The sequence below is a fragment of the Eurosta solidaginis genome, chromosome 4 (assembly GCF_040869045.1).
Source record: "Eurosta solidaginis isolate ZX-2024a chromosome 4, ASM4086904v1, whole genome shotgun sequence".
Taxonomy (NCBI): domain Eukaryota; kingdom Metazoa; phylum Arthropoda; class Insecta; order Diptera; family Tephritidae; genus Eurosta; species Eurosta solidaginis.
Genome location: NC_090322.1, coordinates 274161584 through 274177557, shown reverse-complemented (window position 1 = coordinate 274177557; position 15974 = coordinate 274161584). Strand labels below are relative to the sequence as shown.

Here is a 15974-nt window from a genome sequence, read left to right as displayed (position 1 = left end):
GACTCTAATTATGATGACATGTTGGTGGATATTTGTGATGACATTTCGGACATTTGTGCCGATATTGCAGCCAATACCATGTTCAGGTCTCTGTGTTCGCCATTGTCTGCGGTGTTTCATTTTTCTCCTCCAATTTTGTTGTCTCACCGCCATCAAGATGAAAGACATACTCTTCCACGTCAATTCCTTCTAATTCCATTGCCTGTCGTAGTCGTTCCTGAAGTTCTTGTTTAATGCCGGTTGTATTCAATCCACGGCTCCCCAACTCCTTCTTCAGTTGCTGGATCTTCAATTCACTTAACTTTGCCATGTCCAAGTTGTATTCGAAATCTCCAGAATTTATTCAACAATTCCTCTTCTGACACGAATTTACTGCAAATCCTCTTATTTGCAAACTTCTGCTAAGTTCGAATCACTAAACCGTTGAATAAATAACTCCAATATTTAATAATACAAAATGGCCTTTATTCAAGTAGTGTCAACTGGTGTCGCCTTTTATACTGTTTGGTTTACTTGTTGACATTTCTAGGCGGTTCTGTTCTAGAATCTACTAGTTGGTTATCTGCTATAAGTTCCCCAGCTATAACTACAGATGCACAATTTTTATAGCTTCTCTCACAGCTCATGCGCGTGTGTTTGTGAGCGACACTTCCACAATTATATTGCATATCTCAGATAAGATATCTGCATGTGTTTGTGCGTTGCTTTTCCGCTGCGTCTTCGTATATATGTGTAGACATAATGATTGAATTATTAATGTGCATCAAGTCACTGCTTAGAATCGGCTTAGAGATGGCAATACCCCTTAGTGTTGCTAATATTCGTAACAATATTTATTATTGATTGTCATTTGTAACAATAAAATCCGATTGTTGTTGTTGATGTTTTATTAACAATAAAGAGACTCCCCGAAGTTTTTGGGGGGTGTTATTCAGGTTGATGGTCCTTTGCCGGATATTGATCCGGCACGTTTCGGTAACAAAGCACCATTCAGGTACTAGCCCCACCATCTCGGGAACGATTTAGTATGACCATATGAAACCTTCAAGGCCTTCTGGGGTCGCCAGAGCCTCGCTTGCGAAATATGTGTATAATACATTCATATTTGTAACAGGATTCCCCTCGCGTAGGTGAGGTTGACAATGAGGTTTCGGAAGCTTTGAAGCTATAAGGCTTTGTATTGCGCTTATCAACCCTTATTGAATCATATAAAACCCGACTCATCAATTAAAACGTACGAGTTTTTTGATTCCATTAAGCATTCAATAAAGCAATAATGAGATTATTAGGAATTTGTATTTTGTATGGAAGATTGAGTTCAATAAGGGCTTTAATGTAGAAAACTTACCTAATTATTTCATTAACACTCTGTGTGAAATAGGTATAAACAAAGTAGATATATTCACAATTTTAAAATTGTTTCTTAGAAAACAATAATCAATAATCCTTTCCGCGTTACATTTCCCCCTCAATTGTACCATAGTAAAATAAAATAAATAAATGCAAGGCGCGATAGCCTCCGAAGAGGTTTTAGGCCGAGCTTCTCCTCCAATTTGCGTTGTGGTCCTTTTAATTTTTTTCTACAAATTGGGGAGACGGAACCTACATGTTTTACAGATGCAGATGAATTTTCACTGAGAAACTTTTCACGACAAAAATTCATTCACTGCCGGGGCTCCACCCCGCTTAGAAAAGTTTTTTCTAATTAAAAAAAAAGTTGTTTCTAAATGTTTGATGTTGCTTTGCCTAGGATCTTCAGTAGGCGGAGCACGCTACCACCACATCACGGCGACCAGCAATTGTACTCTAATAAATAGTATATATACATATCGTTGGCTTCCTGAGCAAAAGTGCTAAGTCCACTTTTTATGAAAATTGAGATCTTAAAGCAGTAAGATAAATAAAAAAATAAATTTAAGGCGCGATAACCTCCGAAGAGATCTAAGGCCGAGCTTCTCTTCCAATTTGCGTCGTGCTCCTCTTGATTTTCCCTACAAATTGACCGGACGGGACCTACATGTTTTATGCCGACTCCGAACGGCATCTGCAAGGCAGATGAGTTTTCACTGAGAGCTTTTCATGGCAGAAATACACCCGGAGCGCTTGCCAAACACTGCCGAGGGGCGACCCCGCTTAGAAAAATTTTCTTCTAATTGAAAAACCTTATTTCTAAAATTTTGATGTTGCTTTGCCCGGGAGTTGAACCCAGGGCATACGGTGTGATAGGCGGAGCACGCTACCATCACACCACGGTGGCCGCCGATAGCAAAGCTTAAAATACATATACAAAAAAGAAGTTAGCGAAATGTCTTTCTTACTTGCTGTATAATGTGCTAAGTCCAAAAAAAATTGTTTTTAATAAGAAAACGTGCTAAGTCCGGGCGAAAACTGCGTTATTCAGTTTATTTCATTGAATTTAATAATATTTTTACCGCATTTATTACCTTGACTTATATCTGTAACATTATACACCTATCCTGCGGACCAGAGGTTTCATGTGTTTTGTGCCAATATGTATGTATATATGTTGTTGTGGTTGTTACAACAGTACTTCGCCCCCGTTCGATAGACACTAGCACTCGAAATAGTCATCGGAATCGTCTTACGGCATCCCAAGGAATCTAGCAACTTCAACAGTTTTGGACCACAAAGAAGATGCTGTTATATGCGTTAGAGTCACATCGCAGTAGATAAAATGGATTGTGTCATGTGGAGACACATCGCATGCAGGACATACATTGCGTATGTCAGGTTTGAGTCCGGATAAGTAAGAGTTTAACCTGTTACAATACCCGGATGGAAGTTGAGTCGGAGTGACAAGCGTGTCTCTGGGACTCTGCTTTCCCCTTCTACAAGTATTGGGTACTTTTCTCGGATAACGGGGTTAACCGGGCGTGACTAGGTAAAGGAATTTACCGACTCTTTACTCATTTTCCTTCACATAGAACGGCCCAAGTATGTGCTGCGGAGAAGTCTCCCTATCGCCTAGGAGGCGGAGCCGCAGCAAACAGTTGTCGGGGCAGCAGAACCGCTTGTGCAGCATTTCGTTATGCTTTTTAATCTGGAGGCAATTGCTAATGCATACCTGTTGAAGCAGATACTACTATCGAGCATCGCACATTGGACTTTTAGCTGGCTGGCAGTCAGTATCGCAATGTCATCGACGTGGTTGTCCAATTGTTGCATCATTTGCTTAGATGTGTGTGTAAGAGATGCAGGTGAAGAGGTTTTTTGTCCCTCCTGACAAATTAAAAAAAGTGAACTTAGCACGTTTGCTCACGAAGCCAACGATATGTATATAATGTTCTGCACAAGTGACAATCATTAAGCAACAGTTTTTAGTGAAGAGTAAGTGTAGTGAAAGAAAAGGCACAAATGCGGTTGTCTGATACGTACGCTTAACGATAAAATTTGTATATACATATCTACATAAACAAAACTCATTCATAAAAGCAAACTAGTAAATTAATACAGCGTCTCTAAAACTGCGTTGATATTTTGTTGTTGTGTAAGATAACTTACCTACAGAATGTATCTAAATTCTTTTGAGCATTTTGCGTTAAATTGAGATCTGGATGCGCTTCATATTCTTCCAAAAAAATCATCTTAACAACAACAATTTCAATTAAATTTCCAATACTGGGATCCTTATACAATGCCGACACCATATTCATTATTGTTAATAAATATGTTTCCAACTTCTGATGAAAGGCAACCATTGTGGCATCGGCCACTATTAAAGCTTCCACATGACGTGGGCTGCTTATGGAACGTTTTATACGTTTTTTAGTTTTTTTCGCATTATAATTTGATTGTTTATCACCTTTCCACTGAATGTTGGATATAATAATATTTGTTGGTGTAGCAGCACTATTCTGCATATTCGTATTGAAATGAAAATTGTCGCCTTTAAAAGGCCTAATCTCCTGGCCTGGTTCAGTTTCATATTTGAATTTGGTTGAGGTTTTTAGCTTTGGATGCTGACGATGATGTCGTTGGTAGAAATTTCTATGTCGTCGCCTATGAATTTTGTAAAATGAACTTTTATTTTGATGCGAATAATGCCGTCGCAATTTCCTACTGCTTTGAATTTTCACCTAAAATGCAGAAACATGAAACAATAAAAAAATGTTTATGATTTTAATTAGATTTTCTTTTACATACATTTCCCTGAGCTTGCCATTCGAGTCGTGTTTGACTTTGTCTTTTTGGCTCTTTGGTACCACAATTACTCATCAGAGATTCTCCTTGTTTTTGGATGTGCTTATCATTTTCCTTGGCAAGCCATTTAATATCATTGCGTTTCTATAGAAAGATAATTTCGAAGCCATTTTCAAATATGTTTACTATACTTAATAAAAAACAATTACCTTAGATGGAATAGACGATCTGTGAAATAAAACATGAGGATGTCCAATTAGGTCTGCACGATCGTGCTTCGAGGGCTCAATGTAGTATTCACGATTGTTCGTTCTAATGTGACCAACCTAATTATATAAAACAATTATGCACGTTTGTATATGTAAATATGTATGTATATCAGGGCATTTTTACATTTTCAAGGACCCTTACGAAAAATTTTCCTTGTGCTCTTTTTTTATGACAATACGATGCCCCAATGCAAAAAAATGACTGAATTGAAACCGGAAATAAAAAAAAAATTTAACTGTACACGACGTTCTATTACGGATACTGGTGGTCTTCAGTTAATAAGGGTCTGAAGTTTCACAAAAATATACAGCTGCAAAGAGAATCACACCTAAATATAAGCTGAGAAATATTTTTTTGTTAACTTGAGAAACAATTTTTTTTTTATATATAAAAAAGTTCCTGTCTTGTTGAGAACGCTATGATTCTCAAGTTCAACCACTGTTTAGAAACAATGCTTGAGATTTAAGAAGTATGCTAGCTATCAACTTGAGCACTAAGCAAAAATGTTTATGAGAAAATTGTTAATAACTATCCCAGCAAACATTCGGACTGATAAAGAATTCAGAAAAGTATTCTAAGTCGAAGCACTTACGCTCAATTTGAGCTCATTTAGGAGTCCGAAAAGAATGCGTTTCCCTTCTTGCGATGGTAGTCCGGTATGACTCTTTACGGGCTCATAAACAGCGCATATTTTGCTTTTTATATGGTTCCATTAAGAGTCTTTCCCGTGTCATTAATTAGCTTCATAGACCCCATATACTGCATTTTTTTGAAGACTGTATGTCACATTTATTGGCGGCCGCCGTGGTGTGATGGTAGCGTGCTCCGCTATCCACACCGAAGATCCTGGGTTCACGCCCCTGGAAAAGCAACATCAAAATTTTGTAAACAAGTTTTCAACTAGAATACAATTTCTCTAAGCGGGGTTGCCCCTCGGCAGTGTTTGGCAAGCACTCCGAGTATATTTCTGTAGGGAAAAGCTCTCAGTGAAAACTCTCTCTTTAAAGAACTCAATATCAATATATTTTCAAAACATATCAGGCATGAATACTAAGGCCTCTGGTGTATTTGCTGCTACCTCTAGTGAAGACTACGATTTCATAGTTCTTGTTGAGACGTGCCTTACTGCGGGCTTTTTTAGTAATGAGTTTTTTGATAAAAATTTGTATAATATATATCGCAAAGATCGTGATGGTGTAAGTACAGGACTTTATCGAGGTGGAGGACTAATTGCTGTAAGAAAAAGCCTCCAAACCTCGGAGGTTCCTCTTAATATCATGATAATTCTATTGATCAGCTTATAATCAGTATTAAAGACAAAACAGAATGTCTACTTGTCAGTGTTTCTCATATACAACAAATAGTGCAGATAGTGTTTATGAAAATCACGTTAATAATATAATGCATGTTTCGAGCACTAACTTGTATTCTACATTTTGTATTTTAGGGGATTTTAACTTAAATAAAATCGTATGGAATTATCTTCCAGGTGAGAAGACACTCATACCTACTAATGTTAATCAAGCTAGTGAAAAGTACTCAGTTGATAATTTTTATAATTGATTGTTAGTTCAAATCAATGATTTTGAAAATACGTTAGGTAAAACCCTCGATTTTATATTTGTTAGTAATGATCTTAATTATAATTTAATCTGTTCTCTCTGCCCGTTATCTAATACTGATAAACATCATGTACCATTGACATTGGAGATTAAGGTTTATGAATTTGGAAATATTAAACTCAATAATGAAGTTGGTTTCAATTATAGCCGATGTTATTTTGCCTTGATCAATAATTTGATTTCAGATATTGACTGGCAGTCTCTTTTAGTAATCGCAATCTTTCAGACTGCTTTGACTTATTCAAAAGTAATATCTCGGAAATAATGAATATTAATATTCCTCGTTTCCCGGCAAGGGTTAACAAGTTGCCGTGGTATACCAAAAGCTTAAGGACTCTAAAAAATTTGCGTAATAAATATCATAAAATTTTTAAAAAATCAGGAAGTCCCGAACTCAAGCAACAATATGTGAATTACGTGAAGGAGTTTAATTGTCTTGATAAGTTTCTGTACAATCGATATATTCTCAATTTCGAAAATAATATCACATCGAATCCTGAATCGTTTTGGAATTTCATTAGTTGAAAACAATCGGTTTCAACAATACCGTTGTCTGTGTCTTACTAAACTTTGCTACTGATGATCTGTGGAAAGACCGGGGATATGTTGAATGAAATAACGTCTTGTTTCGACTTCTCCTCATTAGTTCTAGATATTGATGATATTATCTTAAGTATTCAGACGATCAAGAGCTCCAAGCAATGTGATTATCAAGAATTTTCATCTTTTTTTCTGAAGCAATGTGTAGCTTCCGTTGCAGAGCCCTTGTTGCATATATTTAATTTATCATTAAAGCCTGGTATCTTTTTGGATGAATGGAAAACTAATTTTATTCAACCTATTCACAAAAGTGGTAGTAAAATTTACGTTACAAACTATCGGCCAATATCGAAGATCCCCGTAATTTCAAAACTTTTTGAGAAAACTGTGATGGTTAAATTATCGTCCGCAGTTAAGCGTTATATTTGCCCATGTCAGCATGGCTTCGTTCCGGGGCATTCAACAGTAACTAATCTGGTCGTTTTTTCGAATTACTGCATCTCGTCTTTTACTCATGGTTGTCAAGTTGACTGCATATATACGGACATATCCAAAGCTTTTGACAGAGTTTCGCACAAAGCTCTCTTGGCTAAATTGCGAAAAATGGGTTTCCACTCACCATTTTTACAATGGATTTATTCATACTTATCCAATAAGATAAATTTTGTTGTTATTGACAACGTAAAGTCATCACCTTACGTAGCGAACTCAGGTGTGCCCCAAGGTAGTATCCTTGTCCCGCTTTTCTTTATTCTCTTTATCAATGATGTAAGTGCTTGTTTCAAGCAATGCAATTATCTCCTTTACGCTGATGATTTGAAAATTTTTTTCGGAATCAAGAACGAGTCTGATACTCTCATACTACAATCTGAGTTAAATAATTTTAATGAGTGGTGCTGTAAAAATAAGCTTGCGCTGAATGCCAACAAATGTTATTACATAACTTATTCAAAATTATGTAAACAATTGATTTCGTCTTACTATGTCTCTAATAGGCCGTTACTTAGGGTGAATAAAATTCGGGATTTAGGTGTTTTATTTTATTCGTCTTTTAAATTTTATTATCCCCAAACCATATTCCTTACTGGCCTTTATTAAAAGAAATGGATCCGAATTTAAGGACCCATATACTAAAAAACTATTATACAATGCCTTTGTACGGTCAAGGCTTGGGTATGGTTCCATAATATGGAGTCCTTATTATGAGGTACACAATAAGAGAATCGAACGTGTGCAAAAAATATTCATGAAGTACTGTTTATACGATATAAACTTCGTTCTGCCTCTTCCTCCATATATCTCTAGGTGTAAGCTAATTAATCTTCACACATTAGAAAGTAGAAGAGTAATTACATCTATAATGTTTATTTATGATATTTCCAATGGCAATATGGATTGCTCAATACTGTTAGAGTCTTTGAACTTTCATGTTCCATCACGGACTTTGCGTCAATACTCTATGTTTGTAATTGACCAGTTTAGGTCTAATTATGCACTTATTGGCCCGATCACTCGCGCTCTAATTGCTATTAACTCAATCAGTAATAATTATTGTATTGATTTTTTGATGTCTCGTGAAAGTTTTAAAAATATGTTATTTTCCATTTTAAATTAACTTTTCTGTAAATAAACCTTACGTTTAATAATGTTTAATATAGTCTGTAAGATTCTTATAAATCATAGACTGAATAAAGAAATATCTTATAACTTTAAACGAGCAATTCTTGTTTGTTTGTATAGCCGAACGATCTCGGGAACGGCTCAACCGATTTAAATGAAATTTGGCACAGAGATAATGTATCACCTTCTAAGATTTTCTACGTAGGTGTTGCCACTCAGAATGTTTCACGAAGTTGCCACCTGTAGGATATTTAAAAAGAATTTCATGAGATATGCCGATATGGGTATCAAACGAAAGGTATTTCACTCCGCATTACAATAGGGACATTTTTGAGTAGGGTTTCCATTTAGGGTTGCCACCTATTCGAATTTAAAAAAAATTGCATGAGATATGCCGATATGGGTATCAAACGAAAGGTATTTCACTCCGCATTACAATAGGGACATTTTTGAGTAGGCCATTTAGGGTTGGGGTAGTTAGACAAAATAGTACTCTACTTACTCATATTCTATTAAAGCTTTAAAGGAGAACATTAAAGATAAAAATCTTCGTAAAAAAATCTTACACATGATTCGACTTAATTTTCTAAATTTCATACACGCTAATAAAATTGAAATGCAATATCAAGTTACCGTGGCAAATTCTAGCAAAATATATTTAAATGCATATTTTTGGCAAATATGAAATGAATAATTGCAATTTCTCACAGATTACTATTAGAAAGATTTCTCACCGTAGCAAAAAGATATCTCACCAAGGTAATTTTCTAGCGTTGAACACTAGAGGCATATGTTCAATTTGAAAACGACATCTAATCATTTAACGACTTACCAACAGATGGCGCTTAGGGAAGTAAGTTGACATTTAATTAAAGTAACTGATAGTTGTCATTCGTGAAATTTGCAAGTTTTTGGAATGTAATAAAATTGTGAGACTTTCATAGTGTATAACTAAAAAATGTTTGAAATTAAAATTCGGCGCATGAAGATACTCGATCTAAATAACTTAGTTATCGATTTCACTAATTGTCATAACAATCCGTTATACTATAGGCTGGAATTACCCATTTCAAATTTTTCATTCCAGTTCATTTTTCGGTTAGTGTTTGATATGTTTTTGAAATCTATTTTTAAGGAAGTCAAATATTGGTAAGTAAAAATATATAATATATGTATGTGCATATAAAAAAAAGTAGAGTTTGATTAATGATGACATATAGAACAAAGTAAGTTATGCGGCATACTCGAAGATTGCCGAGCAAAGCTCGGTCGCCCAGGTACTGAAATATAATATGAAAAAACTTATCTGCCTTGCAGATGCCGTTCGGAGTCGGCATAAAGCAAGTGGGCCCCGTTCCGCCAATTTGTAGGGAAACAAATTTAAAGAATCACGACGCAAATTGGAAGAGAAGCTCGGCCTAAAATCTCTTCGGAGGTTATCGCGCCTTACATTTACTTATTTTATTTTATGTCACATTTATTTGGCCCCTTTAGTGCGGATTTCGGATACATACCTGAAGGAAAAAATACTAAGAAGCAAAATCTAAAAGGACATACATACAAATGTATATCACTGTACACTGGGCATAACAAAGAAGTCCCGCCTTTATCAATAAACAATCGATTAAAAACCCGTAACTGTTAATCATTCGGTATATAAAAAAAATTTCACTTCCAGATGATGGCAAGCCGAGAGCCATAGGGATCCAGATAAAAGGCCAATAACAATGCGAAACGGAAACAAACATTGGTTTTATTCCAGATTGAATATACAACCTTGGCATACGGCTCATAAATGTCATCATAAAGGAGCCTTATATGAGTCTTTTAAGATTGTATATTTTTTGAAACTCACCATTTTTTACATACATTGGACTACCATTGGACTCACAACTATGAGTTCCCATAAAATGTTTGAGCACTCATTATTAAGGAATCCGAAATGAATAAGAAGCATATGATAAATATGAGAATCAGAAATATGATTATGGGGATTCTTTTAAGATTCGATTTGATGAAAATTATGAAAGTTTCTTTCAGATTAAAATGAATAAAATCATTGTTTATAACGTGCCTTGCTGTTCCCGATTTTAATTGCCATGGACGCTTCTCTCTCATTATCTTCGTAATGACCGTCATTTTACCAATGTATGTAAGTATTTCGAACTTTTTTCATTGTTACCACAAAAGGCCCTACTTTTAAGGGTTTTCCCAAAGTTTCTGCTTTCCAACAAATTTTAAGAAAATGCTTACCCATTTTTAATGTTATGTGTCCAAAATCTACCCTGATCTGTCCAATCTTAATCCCTTATATAAAGCACATAAGTGACTCCGAAAAATGTCACATAAGAAGGAAATTATGAGCGCAATGGGAGTCCGATCGCACACCTATTTAGGCTCACAAAACGTTTGAAATAAGCCTATAATAGGGCGACCATTGAAAGAAGGGAAGGGGTATCGTGTTTTAAGATCCGTTATCAAAATCAGTTTTTTAAATCAAAAATGGCGAATTGGATTAGTGACATACATATATAAGCCAGGTATAATAGATCCACAATTATTTTAATAAATAGTTTGACAGTTTGGACACCACCGCCAGAAGGGAGCTGTTTTCATATCTGACTCCTAAATTAGTTCATAATAAACCGTTCCGATTCAAGATTAGAGAGTGGATGTCTTTGCAAGCACTGTTGTGCACAGTTTTCTAATTTTCGTTAATATTAATAAGCAGAATAAAAATTCTATCGAAAATTGATTTATATAAATAATTTGAAAAGTTATTTGTACTTGAATGAAATACTACAACATAACGAAAGACTTAAGAAACAAACTTGCGCAATAAATACAAATTTTTCAATATAAGGTCGAATTTTAGTCAGCACTCTAAGTACAGAGACAACTAACGCTGCAAAGCCCACTAAGTGTCGAAGTGTCGGTGCATGTGTGACGATAAAGAGGTTGTAAGTGCAACACTTATGTTCTCAAAATAAACCTTAAATAAAATAGTTTTCCTTCTGGGTTTTCTTAATTCGCACCAAGTTGCTGATGGCAGGGAAGCAAAAGCAATAATTAATTTCCAAGAAGTTAATAATTTGTTAAGTAAATTTAGAAATTAGTTGCGTGTCTTCTCGGACTCTTCATTTTTTTTTTTTTTTTTGTAAACATTTTACATTGATAAAGATCTTAGCCCCAACACTAAATGTATTTATAAGTTGTATCAGTACTTTTTAAGGAGAGAAGAATACTATTATTTTCGAGCGCTTATATTCCTTTGAGTACACACTAAATTTTGACATACAATAAATAGCATAGTTATGACTATTTTTTGGCGTAGCGATCCCCACCGTTTGTGATGTTAGAAGCTCAGATAAGAGAGAACTAAAGTTTATAGAAAATTACAATTAACCATTGACAACAGATGAGGAGCAACGATAGTTTCTGAAGAATTAAGTACTGTTTTCTGGAATCTATCATATCTAGCTGATTATCTTGCTTCGTAATATAATGTTATAATATATTAATTGATGAGGGGAAAATCATTATATTCGGCTGCCCTTTCGAAAACCCCCTATTTCAGAATTTTGCCTCAATTCAGAATTGTATTCAAAAATTCCCTATCTAAATAAAAAATTCAATAAGATGCGACGTAAGATATGAAAAAAAGATTTAAATTTGGAATGTACAAAAAGTAATTTGAAGACTTTTAAACAATATATGAGGAATTCCATACCAAACCGCAATAAATGCAATTGTTATTTTCCGCGTTTTTATATAATCATATTCTCATTAATTGTGTCTACATGACCGCTGGTGAAACATATAAGGTAGTCAGTCTTCTTATTTCTAGTCTATCTAAGTTAGCGATATTCTAATATTTCACCGATCTTGAACTTATGCATTCCACTGGACCTGGGGACTATCGTCCGATGCCCGAAGTCCAGAGAAGCCACCCTAAAACCCGGAGTCTCCAGGTGAAAACCGGAGAGTTGGCAGCCCTAATTGATAGGTTTTATTGAACAATTGCAACCCTTTTTAAGGAAGAGTTACCCAGCTCTTTGTAGGGGTCAAATTGGCAACCATACAAATGCATAATGCTTTCAAATATGTATTTCGCTTTTTTATAAATAGATATTTCCATGTCAACTGAACCTACTAATGGCTTTTGTTTGTTGTTTTAACCAATTGGCAATATGAATTTTCGAAACAATCCGTACCTTTTTCGGATAATTTGTATTATTAATAATTTTGGGAAAAAATTAAAAAAAGAATTATTTTGTTTTAATTTATTGTTTTGTTATTAATTTTCCGAAAAGATTATGCAAAATGTATTTATGTTATTACATAACTTAAGCGTAAGTGTTTTTATTTAATAGCTTGGTGAAATCGGTGTAGCAAAATCCGTTGGTATATTGAGCTGGTATGAAAAGCGCCAATGTTTTTCAATAAATAAATAACTTTTGAACGGATTCTTTTAACTGGCAATAATACGGGTCCGCTGATGCCCCTTTCGACAATATCGGACCAATTTACAACATGAGCTATCAACGGCCTAGCCAAAATATTGACATGCATCGAGCGCCAACGTCGCCCCACCGATATTTATGACATTCGGAGGCCACTAGCTAAAAAGGGCGGATGAACTAGCTAAAAAGGGCGCTTCCCTTGAAGCTTGCTCCGTAGACGTCCCAATTAGACTAGGCGAAATTAAGCGAAGGCGAGAGGTGCACATGATCGACCAAACAGGAAAGGCGTAGGTTCAAGCGCGGGGCTGTAAAGTGTCGAAGATTATGTGCAAGTCTTACAACCTTAGACTAACAAAGCTAATTTAAAGGAATGTGACGCCAGACGGCAGTGTCCAGTCAGAATACCCGTCATGAGCCTTCAGTCCTCTCTTTTTAATGATAGAAGCAAGCTTGGTCAGTGATAGCAGATGTAGGAAGTGCGGGCTGGAGGACGAAACGATCGAGCACGTTCTGTGCTCTTGCCCTGGGCTTGCCAGGCTAAGACTCCAGGTATTAGGAGCGATACAGCTGTTAGATCTAGAAGCAGCAAGTGGCTTAAATCTAGAAAGCTTCTAGTATTTGCCAAGAGGACGGAGTTATTTTATAACATAGGTCCTGGTTTTTGGTAGGGTTTTTCAGTTTGGTCATTAAAACAAACTTCTGGTAACACTACGGACTTATTCAGTGTGAGGTCCTCATGGGCCGGCCAGTTCAACCTAACCTAACCTAACCGGCGGCGGCGCCTGGAAATCGATGGAACTGATAAACTGAATTGAAATGTCAAGTTATTTTTCATTCGCATGTTATTTGCGGTATTATGTTTTAAATCCCTGTTTCGGATTAATACTCGTAGCTTTAACAGAAACAAATGTAAATATGCATACACACACGAATACACGATTATATCTACAAAGATATATCGACACTTTAACCATACTGAACTTACCAATCCCTGGCATGTCGATATTGCCACATTCGAGTCCAAATGCCCGCGTACTTTCCCATGAAAATGACAATCTATACTTCGTATTGCCCTCTCGCGAGTTCGTATATCACGCCGATGTCTCTCGATTACCATATGCGGTGCCATGAAATAGCTGTGCGGTCTATATATTTGACGGTAATTGCCGAAAGGGGGGTATTTTATGTAAATATATACTAACTGTATACACATTTATGTTATTGTAAGTATGTAGCATATATGTAGATATGTGCAATTGTATATATATGTATGTGTGTATGTGGATATATAAAAACAGACGTGCACGTTAGACAGTTAGATGGTAGGAAACATGATATATTACAAAAAAAAAAAATTATAAAAATAAATTTTTAATTTTATTAATTCTCACTCTAATTCGAGATGCATTGTTTCATTTCCCACATCCAGTCTATAGTGAACTTTATCAATTTTTTTAGCCACATTTCGACGTTGACGACTATGGTCCTTAAGATGATCTCCATGGGAATGTCGAAATGTTAGATCGTGTGTAAGGTAATCGCCATACTCGTTAACTCGTCTTGGAATAATCATTGTACCGGAAATAAGTTCATCCGTATGTAATCCTGTTTACAAGAAAAAATTCTATTAAATTAAGAAATGAGGCAATTAGGGTCGATTAAATTAAAATCTCTTGCGAAAGGCTTTACTCTGATGGTGAATTTAGTGTATGTGGTATTGGAGCAATGAGTTTCTGTAATGTAAGTAGAAGGAATATATCGTTAGTTTAACTCACAAAGGCATAGCAAAAAATTAAAGATGAGGTGATATAAGATCAAGAAACAAAAATTCAATTGACGTTATGACCACTTCAAATGATCTTATGACCATTCGGAAAGGTCATAACGCCATTTGACCTTGTGGCCGTTAATCTTATGTCACCCTAAACTTGACCCTATGACCGCTTTTCATTTGACTTTATGACCCTTTAAGACATTTCAGTTTTCCTTTATGAGTATTTTGGGAAAAAGACCATGACCGTATACAGCATTTTTAGATCAACACAAAAACAAACATTTCTGCAGGATTGGTTAGACGTTTAGTTGAATACGTTCTTATTTCATAGAAATACTCACAGGCCTGGGTTGGTTTTAATCCGATTTTGCACTTCAATGAGAGCAGAATTAGGAAAAGTAGCATCTCCGGAGAAAATTTGGAACAAAAGATTGCGCGATTTTTTATCCCAATTTTCCACAAACCTATTCCTCTTCTAACCATTTCACTCACTTCCTTACTACAAGTAGCAATACCTGACACACATTATGCAAATTTTTCCAGATAGGTATACCGACGTCCTAAAAAAAATATGAGGATATCTTATTCTTACTAAAACTGACTTACTGAAGTAAACTTGTTTGTAACTTTCTAACATACGCTTTTTTTTTTATTGAAAACAAGTGTTTTGGATTTATTTTGGTGCAATCTTTCTATTTATGATAAAAAAGTTTAAATTTGTATCCCTTATTCGCGAATTTGACGCCTTTGTGCTTCGTACGACGGCAGTATTGAACCAAACTTGGCGAGCAACACTTTGAAAAATCGAATGTCCTTGGAATAGGCTTTGTCCTGGGTTTTCTTACAAGCCGTTCGTTGGGGCCCAACAGCCCATCGGTACCATTTATTCAAAAATTATGACTGCTGCCAAATTTTTCCGACTTTAACCATATCGATATGATATAAAATCCCAAATTAGCTGTAGAGGAGTCCATTTTCACACGGTCACATTGCAAAAGAGTAGTTAAAAACTGTAAAAATGTACTTATAGCTAGTGGAACTAACCTAAAATGGTTGATCGTGAAAGAAAATTCAAATAGGGAATAAATCGCATTTTTGACAATTTTTTTGAATTTCTATTGGGATGCTTACCCCAAATGGTAGTGAAATGTAAAATGATACCGGAATATACAAAAAAATCCGCAGCAGCAAAAATTTCTCAACACTTTTAGTTACGTAAGTTCTTATCTCATAGAGGACCTCATTGGACCAGTTTTTATCTTGGGGATCAGCGTATATGAAAACTTGAGATTAAAATATGTCCATTTCATGCGGCTGGACAAAGATAGAGCGTAGATGATGTATACTGGAGCGATTTTCCGTCATCCCTGGTCCCTTGTCGCGAAACCAAATTGGAAAAGGGTCCACCCTGTCGGAAAATCAACAAAACAAAATAAGTCATATAGCGTAGACAATAAAACGTAACTTTAAATCAACAGTTGTTAACATTTTAATACATGTAGGTTCGAAACAAAATAATTGGCC

At 35.6% G+C, this 15974-nt stretch overlaps 1 protein-coding gene across 8 annotated transcripts in view; it reads right to left on the bottom strand.

The window, feature by feature from the left end:
- The window catches only part of AdamTS-B (ADAM metallopeptidase with thrombospondin type 1 motif B), a 73682-nt gene that overhangs the window by 25584 nt on the left and 32124 nt on the right, over positions 1-15974 (bottom strand). For 6 of the 8 annotated variants that reach the window (XM_067786267.1, XM_067786266.1, XM_067786268.1 and 3 more), the window contains 5 exons: positions 14068-14281; positions 13662-13821; positions 4371-4487; positions 4165-4305; positions 3523-4097 (listed from right to left, as the gene is read on the bottom strand). In XM_067786267.1, the coding sequence (XP_067642368.1) occupies positions 3523-4097; positions 4165-4305; positions 4371-4487; positions 13662-13821; positions 14068-14281 (1207 nt within the window). Of the gene's footprint in view, positions 1-3522; positions 4098-4164; positions 4306-4370; positions 4488-13661; positions 13822-14067; positions 14282-14365; positions 14387-15974 lie in introns of those variants that run through there. The other 2 variants (XM_067786271.1, XM_067786273.1) reach the window with 2 other exon arrangements.